We start from the raw sequence: 17,100 nt of genomic DNA, 5'->3' as shown, positions 1-17,100 counted from the left end.
CTTTTGATGATGTTCTGAACCAGTTTAAAACAATGTCTTTAGATAAACAATAATTCGAACCAATACAAGAAGCAACATATATCTATTGATAAATCAATGATTATTAAATAAATCAAAATGTTTCTATAAAGTATTCCATGCAGTGAATTCTGATCACCTGACTGATGATGAAATCAAATGATTTTAAATGTTTCATTAAAATGGACCGTAAAAAAAACTCCGCAAAGAATAGTATACCCTGATTAATAAAACTAGCATTTTCGTTCAAAAGGTGTCTATGTGATAATTTGAGGAATAATAGCACATGGGTTTTGTTGTTGTAAACTGAAAAGACTGTACAGTACAGTGTGGACTACTGTCTGCTCTCAACCTTATGAATATTCATGAGTGAGTCTTTTCTCAATAGCACCCTTTGTGAATCATTACATTGCAGAGCTCATAGAAAAGTCTAAAATGCCAACACACAAATACATCAGTTTCAGAGACTATATCTGATAGACATGATAATAGGCTTCATTTTTAAATATGGTACAATTAGGAGCTCAAGGAGAAATTGGTTAGAAACTGCTTTTTATTTGCAATATTTCTGTCCAAAGGTATTTAAAAAGGGGATAGGTTGATGAACAGTCATTTAGAGCTTGCTGTGCAATGACATTTGGAGTGATATCTTTGGAGCGAGTGTAAAGATTTCTCTTACACTCAATCACTGTTTAAACAAAGACACTATCTATTTCAGAAAAAACATCATTAATATGACATGAAAACGTGATGTGATCTGTAGGGAAGCTGCTGGTATTCAACTGTTTACAGATTAGGAATGGAGAACCAAAAGATATCATGAGGGAATATTACCAAATGCTTTTCTCTCCATATTTTTCTGGCCAACACTATGGAAAATTTACTGGAAAACCCAGAAAGCAAAAGAATGCTTTCATGCTGAAAATGAATGGGTCGAGTGTTTGTTCTTCAGTGGACTTTTTCACCACACTGCAGAACACTGGTTCCTTACTGATCTTACTGAACACTGAGCTCATTACGTTAGGTCAATACGTTCTTAAAAGACTCACAAAACTAATGGAGCAAGCAACTAAGCAATAATAAGCAATAATAAGAGCAGATTTTATAGCCAATTTCATTTATGGTGAATAAAAAAAAACATGTTTGGATTTTTTCCCACACCCACAGTAATTTTGCAGATACACACACACACACTGTCTTGTATGGACAGAAGGGGAAAAAAATACTTTTTCCACAAAACATTTCACTTACTGGTTATTCATGATCCGATTGCTATAAAAGTACAGCGTGGCATAAGCAATGCCAATTGCATGAACAGATAAAATGCACAAATGCAATTAGGGGTGCAGCGAATAAATAAAACTAATGGTTCGGATCTTAAGGTTTTTGAGTCACGGATCAGATCATTTTTGGGATCAGCCACAAAAAAAAAGTTACAAATAAAGTAAGGTCTAAACTAAGTAAAGTAAATTCTGTGAATTAAATGGGTGATGAACTGAGAAACTGAGCTTTTGACATATAAGAGGTCATACTATAAGAATATCAGTTTCAGAACTGAAAACTTATTTGTTAGTCCAATAAAAGCTTTTATTGACACCAGGCCCAGCGAATGACAGGTTTTTCAAAGTGGGGATCTATGACGTCAAAGGGTAACACCGCCTCCGCAGAAGATCATCAACGGCTACTTCAACACTGCCTGTTTAGCCCCGCCCACCGATTCGTGCATTACATGAAACTCATTATAATATGCAAAACTGTTATCCAATCATAGCAGTGGGCGTTTACTTCCAAGTCTTCAATGCGGCACGCCCATAAAAACCGAGCGTTTCAGGAGCTACATTCAAAACCCGGGAAGAAAATAGCCTATTACATATTCATTTTCATGTTTTTGAATGTAAAAACCAAGCGAACGTCATAAGTTGACCTCAGACAAGAATATACTTCTTTTTTTTTTTAAAGCCAGTTCATGACCCCTTTAAGGCACATAAATGTAATAAGTGTAAAACAACACTGTCTAAATTAAATCTAGATTAATCTTTGCTAAAGCTGTTTTGTTGTTTGATTAACATTAATGGCACAGACAGTAGCAGATGTTTGTAGGCTTCTGTCACTTTAAGACCTAATGCACAGATCCAATATAATGATACACATCCAATTTCTTTCTTCATCGTTTACATTCCCTTAAGAAATAACCAACTGTGTTTATGAAGTATTTGCTGAGTCAGGTATTTTGAGATCATTTTGTGAGTATGTGTCCATTGAAACACAAGCAGACGCGAAAGAGAACACAATTCCTGTGAACACAATTTGCACGCTGTCTGAGACACAGCTCTCTGTGCGCACACACACATAAAACAGCACGAGTATCAAATTGAGTTCTCTTTCGCCTCTTCTTGCATTTGAATGTTTAAATCGGCAGGACTTAAAGGAATAGTTCACTTCAAAATGAATCTTTTTTAATTTTTTCAAACCTGTATGAATTACTTTCTTCTGCTGAACACAAAGGAAGATATTTTGAAGAATGTCGGTAACCAAACAGTTGATGTACCCCATTGACTTCCATAGTTATTCTATAAAAAAATATTATAGAAGTCAATGGGGTCCATCAACTGTCTAGTTACTGTCATTCTTCAAAATATCTTTTGTGTTCAGCAGAAGAAAGTAATTCATACAGGTTTCAAACAACTTGTGAGAAAATGTTCATTTAGAAGTGAACTTTTAAGCCGGGTGCATTTGTAATATTTATAATGATTTATAATAGTCCTTTACGATTGTTCCTTGTCAGACTGTATGAATATGATCCTCGATGTAATCCATGTCACAATGTAGGATCTCTCAGTTGTCAATGTCAGACTGTATGAGGCGTTAAACACGGACGCACGTAAGAAAACTCATCCGAAGTTTTACATCAATGACACGTTCGGTCAGCTTCGGTGAGCTGCATTACACGCGGAATTTAAATGGTGTCAACAAAGAAATCTAACGTTAATTTTGGTCATGAGTCGTCTTGAAAACCGAAGACAATTTGTCGTTCGTTGCAGGAGGTCACACTGCAGGACTGAGTCAAATCTTCTGATACTGCCAGAATTTTGTTTAAGTCAAATTTGATTGCAACGGTCATTACTCGGCTGTCAGTGAACATGTCTAACGATCAAAGAGTTCAGATTTTAGCCTAGGATAAGAGGAATCTTTTAGGATTTGCTAAATTTGTCTGTAAACCCAGCTTTAGAAACATATGCAAATGGTAAACTTTCACATCATGATGGTTAAACTTCGCAACTAACTCACAAATTACATGCGTGCCGAACCTTGGAGCCTGATCTGTACGAACCAGGCCCCACTGTAAATGAGTTATTAAATGTATTAGTGTACTTGAAAACAGAAGACATCAGTCAGTCCATGATGGGATCCTACAAGTGCTCTTTATTGAGAACAACTTTCGTTTATTCTTGTAATGTCATTATAGGTCCACAAAAAAACATGTTTTATTTACAAATGGGTGTTTTATGTTACATATAAAACAGGATAGGAAAAAGACATACAAAAACAGACAAACAAAAGTAGAAAAACCACCCAATAAACAAACCTAAGGTTAATTATTGCATGTCAAAAGACTCAGATTGCATTGCTGCGGGTTGGAGGAGAACATCTGTAATCCCAGAAGTCTAGAGTCAGTTTCATTATGACCCCTAAGCTCACATTGCTTTAGTATGGATGTGTACGTGTGCAGACAGGGGTATAAGATCTGAGGTGTGTCTATATCTTGAGGTTACTGGCTGGAAGACTGCTCTTATCCAAATCGTCAAAATACGGGTGTGTCATTGCTTGCCGTGCTGAAATCCTCTTCGGAGGGTCATAAATCAGCATTTTCTAAACAAAAGAGACAATGAAAATAAATATGAGGAGAGAAAGGCAGATAATAAACCCAAACAGATAAGTAGGACACCAGTGTGTCAGGACGCCATCTTACCAAGAGTAAGTCGATGCCATTCTTGTCTAGGTTTTTCACTGTGTTGGCCACATTCCCGGATTTCCACTTTGGGAAGGTATTCTTATAATCTGGTAGTGACTCAACATCTGGCCAGACCTCATTGTTAGGGGTTCCCAGAGTCCTGAACACAAATGAACCAAGGGAGGAGAAAACTACATAAAAGTAGCCAGTAGCATCTTCACAGTATTGAAGCAGCACACCATCTCAGGACAACTAATATTAATATAGTCTTTTGTTTCAGCAAGTGAGAGAGTAAAGACATTTATAATGTTAAAATAGATTTATATTTCAAATAAATCCTGGGCCCGTATTCTTAAACATTCCAAGAATCCTCTCAGAAAACTCCTAATTAGACTTTTTGGGACTTTATCCTATTCAACTTATCCCCCAGAGTTAGATAAGTCCATACATACCTTTTTCATCTCCGTGCGTGCTATAAGTCTGTTTGACGCACCCACCGCTAGCCTAGCTTAGCACAAAGACTGGATGTAAATGGTTGCAGCTAGCATACTAATCCAAATAAGTGACAAAATAACGCAAACATTTTCCTATTTACATGTTGTGATTTTATATAGTCACAGAGTGTGCAAAAAACAAAGTCACATGAAACAGACATATTTTAACCGTATAAATACTGGGAACTATATTCCCTGAATATAGGGCGGAGTGATAACCGCAGCGCACCTGAGACGCGCTCTGAACGAACTCTCTGCTCCTCACCACGGCGCGTCTCAGGTGCTGCGGTTATCACTCCGCCCAAGTAGCAGTGCTTCGCCTTCAGAGAATATAGTTCCCAGTATTTATACGGTTAAAATATGTCTGTGTCTCATTTGACTTTGTTTTTTGTACACTCAGTGACTATACAAATCACAACATGTAAATAGAAAAATGTTTGCGTTGTTTTGTCACTTATTTGGATTAGTATGCTAGCTGCAACCATTTACATCCAGTCTTTGTGCTAAGCTAGGCTAGCGGTGGGTGCGTCAAACAGACTCATAGCACACACGGAGATGAAAAAGGTATGTATGGATTTATCTAACTCTGGGGGATAAGTTGAATAGGATAAAGTCCCAAAAAGTCGGAGTGTTCCTTTAAAAACTTCTACGTAGGAGTCTTAGCTTAAGAGCGATTCGGGACTGATCTGAGAGCAGCTCTGAGCAAGGAAAAGACAAAAACGTTCATCTTAGTGAGGAGGCGGGACTGACCCTGTTGCTATGTATGACACAATCTTTTGAAGACTGTGATTGGTTGTTTGACCAAGAAGGGAAAAGAAAAAGAAAAAAGAAGAACGATTTTAAGTATAGGGTCTACTCACACACTATACATACATGTATATAAATCCTTTTTTTTTTACCATGCTGTTAATTTCCTATAAGGCATTTGATTGCCTTAGAATGATACAAATTGTTCCACTCTTTCCAGTTACACTGATTGCTGCCTATTTAAAGCTAGAGTAGGTAATGTTGGAGAGCTAGCCAGATTTGAAAGTGGCACCTCTTCTAAGCTCCGCCCCCTCCTGTCAGTGCTCCGTCCAAAACTACGCCCCCCCCCCCACAAACATGAACGCGCATCCACATTTCGAGTCAGCTGCATGTACCTACCAGACCAGTGATGCGCGGGTTGATCCAAAATGAGCGGGTGCCTGCGCCCGCGGTTACGAGTCATCCAAAAATATTTTTAATGATATTCGGGTCGCGGTCGGTCGGGTCGTTTACCTTTGTAATTTATATAGTACTAGACACAATGTTCTATGAAATACATACACTTTATTGGCTGAATGCGCGAGGATGACGCACGAGCAGTCTGCAGATGAAAGTGGGAAATCCTTATTTACCTTTTGAATGTTGAGCGCGTTATTAACTTTTGAATAAAAGCTGACGCGGGACAAAATGCCCGATTTCCCAACGCGTTGAACTGAGTAATGCCATTGTGCCATTTTAATAGGCTACTTTTAAACGCATATAGCTCAGTAATGTCAGTTTTATGTAGCCTATTTGCTGAGAGGGGGCGGGATTTTTGTTGGGAAAGTCCGGGGAGAGACGCACACGTCGATTAGACTGGATAAACACATGCAGCATCTTAATTGTTAAGAAAATGAAACGAAATAAATGAATAAATCAAGCCTTTATTACAAAACACTAGGCTATATCATACAGCATTCTGAAAAATGCGCACCCCTAGTTCCTCCGTCTATGGCCCATGACGCGATGAGCATTTACTATAGCTACTTTAAAAAACGCGGGTCAGGAAAAATATTTTCTTTCTTTTTTTTTGCGGTCCGAGTTGCGGGCGGGTTAGTTGAAAACGTCGGTCGGGTGCGGGTTGTTTATACATTGACCCGCGCATCACTGCTGTACACGCAGTGGTGCTTGGGCACGAGACATGAAGGCATCTGATTGGTTCTTTACATTCGCACCGAATGGCAGTGATTGGTCAGAGTTTTTACTGTCCTACAGCTGCTACAGAGGTCAGATTTGTTTCATTCCTTTTTCTGAACACATAATGCATTGACTACTATCAGAATGGAAGGACCATTTCACCCAGTATAAAAAAAAATGTTTCTGAACAGGATTACCAACCCTACCTTTAATTGATGGTTTGAATGTTGGTTTTAATGTTGCAAACATGGAATAAAAAACAAGGATGAGAAAGCCCAACTAGACAGAGGAACAGCGTTTACTGTTAGCCCAGTTAGTGGATGAACAAGACCATCCTTAAAGGAAAATGCAGGCCGGGTGTCATAGGGCAAGAAGCAGACGTGGGAGCTTATAGCGGTTAATAAGAAATTATTAACGGTTCATTCCCTGCTTGTGCGCACCAGGGAAACCTGCTATATTCATAAATTTAGTTTTTTGAGCCTGCAAGGTGGGAATGTCCAATGGAAACGAAATGAACTGCGACACAATAAGAGGTTCTGAAAGTGCTGTAATTGTTTGTGTGACCACTCTTCTTACAGAAGGTCACTGCTGCATTGTTGCATTTTCCCAGTTGCCAAATATCTTAATGTAGTGATTACTTCAATTTCTGGCGCCATGGCATTCCTGTGTCTGAGATGTTAGCGTGTCTCTAATAAGATCTGTCACAAACATGATTCCTGCACGATCTAATCTATAGCGTCTTATTAAATTAATAACTCAGCAACACATTTCTTCTTCCTCTGTCCTTCTGTCATTTTCTTCTCTGCTAAAGAAACTCTTAAGCCTCTTAAAAGTCCTCGTCCGTACTCCTAACAATTTTGACCTTAAGACCTCTTTTAAGGGTTAAGATGCTTTTTGAATTTCTTTCTTTACTAGGATTTTTTTATTTAATTTTTAGAGTAAGCGCCCACATTTCTAAGAATTGTCTTAGAATTTTGTCACTAGGAGCTACTCTTTGTATTTTTTATGAATACGGACCCTGGTCTTTTGAACTTTATATTCAAAGAATCCTGAAAAAGATTTCATCAAACAAGTTAATTTAAATAATTTAAGTAAATTTAAACTATGAAAAAATAGTGACAGTTATATGACAGCAAATACAATATGAAAAGTAAAAATAGAAGAAAAGAGCATGCACAATTAAATATCTAATATCGACTGGCACAGGTACATAAAAAAAGAAAAACAAGAAAAGAAAACACGATGGAACCAATATATTGCACATCCCTATCTTTTTCTTCAACTTTTTTAAACACTGTATCATGGGTGGAATACTGACCCTAAGATTTTAAACAGAACGTGTAGGTGCAACTATAGGCATCACCATACATATCCTGCTGATAACTACGAAATAAATTCAACTTTTAGAATGTAAAAACATCAATGTTGCTGTCCCAGAAGTCTGTAAAGGCCAGGGGTGTCCAGTCCTGCTCCCGGAGGGCCACAATCCTGCTAAGATCAGCTTCAACCCCAATCAAACACACCTGAACCAGCTAAACAAGGTCTAAGTAGATACTTCCAAGCAGGTGTGTTAGGGCAAGTTGGAACTAAACTCTGCAGGACAGTGGCCCTCCATGACAGTTTTGGACACCTCTGGTATAGGCCTACCGGAAGATCCTGAAAAGCTGGTCTATTTCTGAGTCTCCATGGAAGAGTGGTTTCTTGGTGGCAAGTTCGGCAAAGATGGTACCAATACTCCAGACGTCTACAGGTGTGGAATAACGTGAGGCCCCCAGTAAGACTTCAGGAGCTCGGTACCACAGAGTGACCACCTGTGCAAACACATGAGTAGAAGTACGTCAGCATAATTGAACGCTTTGAGCTGGGAGAAATAACTGTCACTGAGATGCGCATATCTACCTCATGCGTATACACTCTGACCGGGACTCCAAAGGCACGAGCGAGCCCGAAGTCTGCAAGCTTGATCACACCTTTATTATCAATCAGCAGGTTTTGGGGCTTCAGGTCACGATGCAGAACTCTGCGACAGTGGCAGAACAGAATCCCCTCGAGGATCTGATACAGGTAACTCTACAAAGAGGACACAGTTACAGTTACTTCCAGGTACAGACTCTAACCTTGGAACCTACTGTACAAGCCAGAAATCAATCAATATAACACGAGGAAAAGTAGTAGAATTTATTCATTAAAATGTGAAATAATAATCTGTATAATGTTGAACATACTTTATAATTTCAAAGTTGGATTTGATTCATCATTTATTTGACCAAAATACAGTAAACAGTACTATTATGAAATACTACTACAATTTAAAATAACTTTTCCATTTCAATATATAATTTATTTCTGCTATGGCAAAGCCAAATTTTCAGCAGCCATTACTGTTGTCTTAAGTGTCACATGATCCTTCAGAAATCATTCTATGCTGATTTAGGGTTCAAGAAACATTTCTTATCAATGTTGAAAACTTGTGCTGCTTACTATTTTGTGTAAACCGTGATGCAGTTTTTTTTTTTCAAGATTAGTAGTGTATTATGGCAAGCAGTCCCATTCTAAAGCAATACAAATGTTACGATATCATAATTTATGATTGGGCTAAGTTTTAATGTAAAGTGGGGTTAGGAAGTAAATGCCAGAAATACTTAAGATTCTACACCATTCATTAATTAAATAACCCAAGTAAAAGTGTGACATTGATCATGTGAACTTTTACACTATATAATGCACCTTGACCAGCATGGGCTCCATGAACTGGCCAGATGGGATGGAGTCCAAATACTTCTTCAGATCCATGGACAGAAACTCAAACACCAAATATAACTTTGACTCCTGCATCAGCACATCCAGCAGGCTGTGAAAAAGGGAACAGAGAAACAAAATACAGGGATGTATTATTATTTATGTAGTTAACAAATGTTAAGTATTTGTACGATAAATGTTTCAGTATACACTACTAGAAATTAATAAAGACCTTTAAAGGGGTCATATGATGCTTTTTCAAGTTTTCCTTTTTCTTTAGTGTGTTATGTAGCTGTTTGTGCATGTATAAGATCTGCTAAGTTACAAAGCTCAAAGTCTCCCACAAATAACTTCATTATTTCTAAAAGAGAAGGCAGATCCAGACCTAGCTAAAACGCCTCGTTCAAAATCTCACTCACTCACGAAATACCCAAGTCACTATGTGGAAATATTTGCATAAAGCCGGACAAATGCATACACAAAGAAAGAAGGTGTGGCTTCAGTTGTCAGTAGAGTTGTCGCCGCCATGTTGTGGAGACTGCATTTCAATTAGAAAACAAAAGCACTTTATTTGGCCTTCCGAAAGTGGACACAATTAGGAATCAGTGGTTAAGATTCAGAATCAGGAGATTAAGAAATCACTGTTCCAGAACAGTACAAACAAACTGTTCCATGAGTGCAGGCCCAGTTTATGGAAGACTGAACCTGTAAGAGTACAAGGCCGGCTGTGTACAAAAGATTTTTCTAAAAAAATATAAAAAAAGGGGGCAATTCTAACATTGCTAGGGCAATATGGTGCTTCTGAATCAGAACCTGCAAGTATGTTTTATTATTTCTTAAACTGTTTGCCATTGACTGTTCAAATGCAGAGTTTTGTGCAGTATAGATAGAGTAACGCATATTGTTTGTCTGTCGTTCTTACGATCAAAAGTGCAGGGATGGATTTACCCACTGTTTTCTCCATATAACTTGTGGTGAAAAGATGACAAACATCGATGCACTGCCACTGTGTGTTCGGTTTCACACAGGTCACTCAGGCAGAGCTTACAACTTACCACTATGAAACGTTCTGCTGAAGTCGTGCTTGCAAAGTTGGTTCAGATCGATCGGCTTGGTCATCTGCATTTCCAGAATCCGACTCGGGCTTGAACTGATATGGTAAAGCTGACGACTTTATTAACTGTCTTTATAATTGCTTTGGAAGCTGAAGCTCGCGATTACGGTAAGGGGAAGTTATAATTTAATTTTATAATTTTTATTATTTATAATTTTTTTTATTTTCTTTATTTATTTTCTTTTTTTACATTTCTGACATATACTTGAGGTGTTCGCCCAATCACAACGCACTGGGTAAGCTGGCCAATCAGAGCACACTGCGCTTTTCAGAAGGAGGGAAGACTAGAAAGACTGGGCATAGAGCAGCTACAAAAATGTACAGTATGTGAAAAATAATGTATTTTTTTGAACATTAAAGCATGTTAACATTCTATTACACCCAATACACAAAATAATGATCTTTTAAAAAAGCATCATATGACCCCTTTTAAGAAGCAAAATAAAATCATTACTCATTTTTTGAGAGAGAGAGAAAAAAGTGAGAAGACATCTGTAAGTTCCAAACGCAGTTACATGCACGCAACCGGCAATTTCTATGCAGTAAATCTAACTGAATCCAGATTCTTTATGCTAAACTTTGAGGTTTTGATTCTGTTTTGTGTAGATAAAGATGTAAAGAAATCTCTGTCTCATACCGTACAACGTTTGGGTGCTGAAGCTCCTTGAGGAGGGAGATTTCTCTGACAGCAGTGCTGGGCACACCCTCCTCCTCACTCTCCAGGCGGATCTTCTTCATAGCCACCACCTGTCCAGTGGTTTTATTCCTGCCCTTATATACCACACCATATGTACCTAGAGATCACATACATTATCTATTAGACATCTACAGAAAAATATACCAGGAACTCTCATGCAACCTCATAGTCTGCCTTGAAACAAACTGCACACTGAGAGAGAGGCCAGTGAACAATATAAAATGGTCGTATACAACTCAAATACCTAAGAAAATCACAAAGAAAGATTCAACTTACCTTCACCAATTTTCTCTATCTTCAGATAGTCATCCATTTTTCTCAACTGTCTTTTTTGAGGAAAAACAAAGGGTTGGAAAAAAGTAAATTTACAGTATAACATTTGCAATTACTCAACACTGATGCCAAAATGAACTCACCCTAAAAAGCTAGTGGCAGACAAACTTGTCATTTTTTCTTTCAATAACTTACACTACCGTTATCTAATATAGAATGCTAACAATTTATATCTAATGTAACGTTATGTATACATTTACGTATAACGATACACATGAGGTATAAAAGACTGACTGAACACATTTTTTGAACATTCTCTACCACTTTTAACTTTGACATCAAGAATATATTCATACCACATAATTTTCTGCTTATGAAATCACGAAGTCCCATTTTTATATCCATGTTTTGCAAATGAAAATGGGCCACGTTAAATCCCAATGCAACGGAAACAAGTGTTTTAACCAAGAAAAGGCGACAAAGACCGTGATCTGCTATTATTTAGGAACTATATTTGTGAATCACATCAACTAAAATATTATTTACAAGCATAAACTGCACGTTGAAGTTAAATGACTAACGTTAAGTAACGTTAGCTAGTTTTTTTGCCCAGTGGGGCCTCATCAACTTTAAAACGTTCAACGATCAGAATCAAGATTGATAACATTAACAGGCAATCATCTTCATATATTTAAAAACTCACCTGTTCTGTAACTATATCTAATCTGGATGAATATCCAAACCCTCCTATTTTCTTCAGATATCTTGATGATTAAAGTTTTTGAGAAGAGAAAGAGCGTGCGGATATTGTATCTCGCTGCTGAAATGCGAGTTCCTAGATTCAAACTGGCCGCTTAGACGTAATTCAAAGCAGCCAATCGGAGTTCTCGGTAGACTTCAAACTAACCAATTAGATGGTAGGGCGGTTAGGAGCGGGAGCGTACGTCTGTCCGAGAGTACGTGCGCGTGCCCAGTGGTTTGTTTGTTCAATTCAATATTGTGCATGTGCAGGTAGGGAATAGTTATTTTCCCCGTTTTTCCATAATGACAGATGTTCGCTGCTACAGAATCGCTGGTAGTGTTCAGATCAGGAAAACATTTTCTCTTTTTAACCTATAGGTTGTCCTAAAAGACAGACTACCCAATGCAACAGACTAAAACTTCATGACGTTCAGTGGTGCTTGTCTCACTTGTTAGTGTTTTTTAATTCCATAAACATTCCAATATACAACAGACAAATTCAGTGATTACAAGGACACTGATTGTGCCCCACATATTTTTGTGTGATTTTTTTTATGCCATTACATTGGTTGGAGTACTTTTATTTTTAATACCATTTTATTGTGATTTTATTTCAAAAGAGAGGTGGTAGCTAGCCTTCGAAATTTCAAACAAATAATCCGTATTTTAACAAAGTTTATTCACAAGTTTGAGGAGAATGTAATTTTTTTTAGCTTGAGTTAAATTTTCTTTTAGTTACTTTACCCTGATTAGACTGATGCTTGACTATTATTTTACTGTTATTTATATACTAACTACAGTATTTATTAATATTTTGTTTATTCATATATTTATTTTATTTATCCTCTGTAGAGGACACCAGGACTCAGTTATTGAAAAAAAAGGCATGATAATGTATTGGCAATGTTTTTTTAATTTTTTTATTTACCAATCAATTTTTAAGTTTCAGGCTATTTTAACCACACTTTGTATAAAGATGATTCTCAACTATGTTATGAAAGATATAACAGAATGATTAGATTTGTTGTGCATTAGTCCCATACAATCTATAGGCCTACATTGTATCTAATTTGCATATTAATGTGTTCTTGGGTTAACATGTAAGGAAAAAGAAGTGTAATAATGGGAGTAATAACTTTGCAACATTTTCACCAGAATATCTCAAATTTCATATTGATGTATAATTTATTTCCGTGCTGATTAACGTGCTGTAAGTCTTGGTGTCTTCCACGGAGTAGGCCTACATGTATGAAATCAATGCAGAAAATCATATTTTTTTGTAAAAGAAAGTTATAATCTGATTTAAAAACAACGTTTTCCTGAGATTTTTATTTACGACAAATATTATCATATTTCCATAAGAGTGCTAAATTTGATAATTCAGTCAATGGCAGTCATTTTTAAAGACCAAGGAGAGGGAGTTGTCACGGTGAAACCTCCAAACATTTGGTTTCTCTGAAAAGCCCCGAAAGTGCTCTTTACATGACATCCAGACTGTGACTATGGTCTGCCTTCGCTCAAATATAATGTCCGCTACAGAGGAAAATAGTATATGCCTTATTAGTTGTTTTGTGTGTGTCTGTCAGGATCCTCTTATATACTGTCTATGGTCAGGAGGATCTGTACACATCTGTTTTTTACTGTGTGTGGTACACACATGCACATACAATCCTCTGTTTGACCACTTGGCGTCACTGTTTGGCCGCTGTCTTTAGTAGGCTGAGTAAATCGGATGTGCACCAGTGAGAGCGCTGTTTTTTTAAATCAGAGGAAAATCACTTACATTTTATCATAGCATTCTATTCGTCCTCTTGACATGGACTATTTATGAGAGAAAGAAAAAAGTGTGATGTACAATAAATAAATTCACATGTTTTTCTAATGTCTCTAATGTAACCAGTCTACTTAGCACGTGTCTACACTATCTTACAAATTGTATGTAACGTCTCAAAGTGAAAACAAAAATTATAATAAAGTTTGTTTTTTATTCAACTTCTCAAAAGAGCTATTTAAAAACTCTCAAAAGGCCAATGAAGCATAACTAGGCTGTCTAATTACAGAAAAATAAAGGAGGCTTAGTCCCCAGGATAAAATCTCAATTCAAAAGACAAATCCTCAGAGGTAGAGACTTTAATTAAAGAAGTGATTAGTGACAAATTATTAAGATGCACGTTTGAGCCGCCCTGATTGGCTGAAGAAACGAACACTTTAAGTGGAATGGAAAGAGTCAAACTGATGATGGGTGTTGTTGTCGTCATTGTTCTTATATGACCCTGAACATGATTTCACCAAACGTGTTCCTGCATCAACATCTTTGTTACTGAGGTCCAATCAACCAATCAGATTTGAGGGACAAGTTTACAGTTTGTCAAGTCTTACAAACAGGGTTAAGTGCTTCTACATCAGTGTTGTTTACCAATCATTCCCCTCTGACTTTAGAAATCATTTATGGGTAGGATTAGGACTAAATTTTCGGACAGGAATGTTGCTCCACATTCAGAATCAACAAAATATGTTGATCCAGGAACATCATGTCTTACTTGGCAAATTCCCGGTGACCATAATGCCACCATTCTATATTTACATGTGTAAGGATTAATGTATTTTAGGTTAGATTTTTATTGAGTTTTATCTCATCATAATAATGATCTGACTGTACATTGTGCCTCTTATTACACGGCCACCAAATAAATAATAAATGATCATGAAACATTGGTTTGAGTTGAAATGATTTTATTCTGAGTGATATAGGACTGTATGGTCGATGATACAGTTTAGTGGTCATTTAGAAAAATATCTGGCACAGATTACACCGACTGGCCAATCAGAATCAGGCATTATAGTGTCATTTTAGTTTTAGTTATTGAGATACTATTATAGTTTTTATTATTATATTAAAATAGTTATTATTATTATATTTTTTTTTTGTGAAATTTTTATTTTTTCTTGTGTTTTTATTTTTAGTTATTTTAATATAAACTAAATAAATATGAGAGATCTTTCTTTGGCTATAGCTGAAATATTATTTCAGGTTTTAGTTAACTATAATGGCCGTTCCAGAGAGACATGTAACACATATTATTTCCCCCACTATGTTTTTTGTCTGTTAACGCACTACAGTCTGTAGTCTGACGTCTGTGAGAGAGACACAGGAACACGTACTCAGCAGGAGTCTTCAGGGAGGAAGATGAGCCTTGTGTGTTTTGTGTCCCGTGTGAGAGATAGAGATGTGTGTATGTTTACATGAGCTTGTTTTTGAGAGAAAGGTGTGCTGAAAAGAAAGAGGTCATGATGAAGGGGGTTGAGAGTGGGGTACTGACCTAGAGACAGGGGAGTGGGCAAATGCTACAAATAGTTTTTAGGACACTGAGATTTTGGGGCAAGGGAGGGCTGTTGTGTGTTTGAGCGATTTTATTTGAATGTGTGTGTCAAATGTAGGGCGAATGCAGGACCAAAGAGGATTCCCTCACCTAGATTTCACACGACCTTCATGTGTGAAAAACTACAGCAAGTAATGAGTGCATTTGAAAACTGGCTAATTATAAAGATCTGATTCGGTCAAAACATTTACATTATTGACCGTATAGGCACTGTTGTCAGCTTAATAACCATAATCGAAAATTGAATGTAAACACACTTAATGTTGCATAATTCGTTTTTTGACCGAAAGTACTAATTCATATCTACATTTAAATAATGCTGTAAAACTATCATAACATTCAGTATTGAATATTGTCAATTTTCTCTCTCCCTGCGCTGAATAGATTCTCTGACATTAGCATTCCTACCCAGGCTTGGTTGCCATGGTGAAAGCATGTGGTTTCCTGGCGTTGCCATGGGGATTTCCTCCCTGAACATTTCTTCAGCAATCATACACGTGTCTTTTCATGATTTATTCCTCTCTCTCTCTCTCTCTCTCTCTCTCTCTCTCTCTCTCTCTCTCTCTCTCTCTCTCTCTCTCTCTCTCTCTCTCTCTCTCTCTCAATCACTCTGTCTTTTTTAGTCTTTCCCTGAGATTGTCGGTCTCCCCTGCTGAGGATCCTGCATTTGGTGTAACTGTGTAAAGGACAGTTGATGAGTCTTGAGGATGAAGGTTTTCTCAGGGTGACCTTGAGCAAGCGTGACCACATTGCTTTTCTCATCTCACATATAGACACACAGATTTGCTCAAACGAGTGCACCTTGAGCAGAAATGATCAGCTAACGGGCATATAATATCACCCACTCACCCGGCCGCCCCCATGCGCACATTATATGAGTTTCTTGTGCTTGTATTTATCAGGAGGTTCCTGAGGAAAACATGCTGTAGTGCTAACAAGACTCATTATGACAGCAGTCTTATTAAATGGCCTCTGGGTGAAACATGTGAGATCCTGTTATCTCTCTACTGCTATTTCCTATTAACACTGAAGCTAAAACAATATTCAGACATATGTTATGGCCTTCACCTATAGCTGATATTGGTTATTATTTCATTTAACACCATTAAAGGGGGGAATTAAGACATAAGAAATAAGTATATTTTTTAATATGACCTTTTAATTAGGCTGTATAAAATAAGTGATAATGATTAGCCACATCTAACTAGCATGCTGCTTTTTCCTACATATGTTTTATTTGGTAATGATACAGAAATATTTGCAGGTAATGAGAGTATTCAGATATACGAATGATCATAATTACATATTTATTAATTTCATCCCATTTATGCATTTGGTAAATGCTTTTTTTGCATTCAAGGCATTTGATCAGTTCAGGCAATCCTTTTTATATCATTACATAGCAAAGTTATATGATTTCTTATTATAGCCTAGGCCTACTTATAATAATTTGATTTTAATAACAATTTATATAATTGTGTTAATTTATCATTTGATTTTACAGTACATTAGCATTAGGTTTAGGAAAAAAAGGAAAATATTTTTACAGTGTTGAAATGACTGAAAATCCTGCTCCAAGGCACTTGAAACACATATAGTAATGTTTTAGAGATATGTTACCTCAGCTGAGCTCTATAAATAATTTCCCCAATGTCTGCAGATTTAGCCTAAAGACATTAATGCAATGTCTTTCAAAAATCTGAAAGACATTAGGCAGTAATGGTGATTTCCAGCCTTATCATTATCCTTTATTTTGTGTGTGTGTGTGT

At 37.0% G+C, this 17,100-nt stretch overlaps 1 protein-coding gene across 1 annotated transcript; it reads right to left on the bottom strand.

Annotated features, from left to right (window-relative positions):
• Positions 1-3,227: 3,227 nt before the first annotated feature.
• Positions 3,228-12,408, bottom strand: cdk1 (cyclin dependent kinase 1). Its single transcript, XM_079632397.1, has 8 exons — positions 11,914-12,408; positions 11,214-11,263; positions 10,878-11,034; positions 9,115-9,238; positions 8,287-8,457; positions 8,035-8,198; positions 3,989-4,130; positions 3,228-3,888 (listed from the first exon to the last, which is right to left on the bottom strand). The coding sequence occupies exons 2-8, from the start codon at positions 11,248-11,250 to the stop codon at positions 3,775-3,777; spliced, it is 909 nt and encodes a 302-aa protein (XP_079488523.1). The 5' UTR covers positions 11,251-11,263; positions 11,914-12,408; the 3' UTR covers positions 3,228-3,774.
• Positions 12,409-17,100: the final 4,692 nt, after the last annotated feature.

The sequence above is a fragment of the Phoxinus phoxinus genome (assembly GCF_949152265.1).
Source record: "Phoxinus phoxinus genome assembly, chromosome: 13".
In the NCBI taxonomy this organism is placed as follows: Eukaryota; Metazoa; Chordata; class Actinopteri; order Cypriniformes; family Leuciscidae; genus Phoxinus; species Phoxinus phoxinus.
This window is presented reverse-complemented; position numbering and strand designations above follow the sequence as displayed.

What these genes read in the sequence shown, in the direction of transcription:
- cdk1 (XM_079632397.1), bottom strand. Translation starts at nt 11,250, where the DNA reads ATGGATGACTATCTGAAGATAGAGAAAATTGGTGAAG. An exon ending in TCAGAGTGTATACGCATGAG is followed by an intron (nt 8,199 to 8,286) that starts GTAGATATGCGC and finishes GTGTTTGCACAG; the next exon opens with GTGGTCACTCTGTGGTACCG. An exon ending in CAGCTTTTCAGGATCTTCCG is followed by an intron (nt 4,131 to 8,034) that starts GTAGGCCTATAC and finishes ATTTGTGTTCAG; the next exon opens with GACTCTGGGAACCCCTAACA.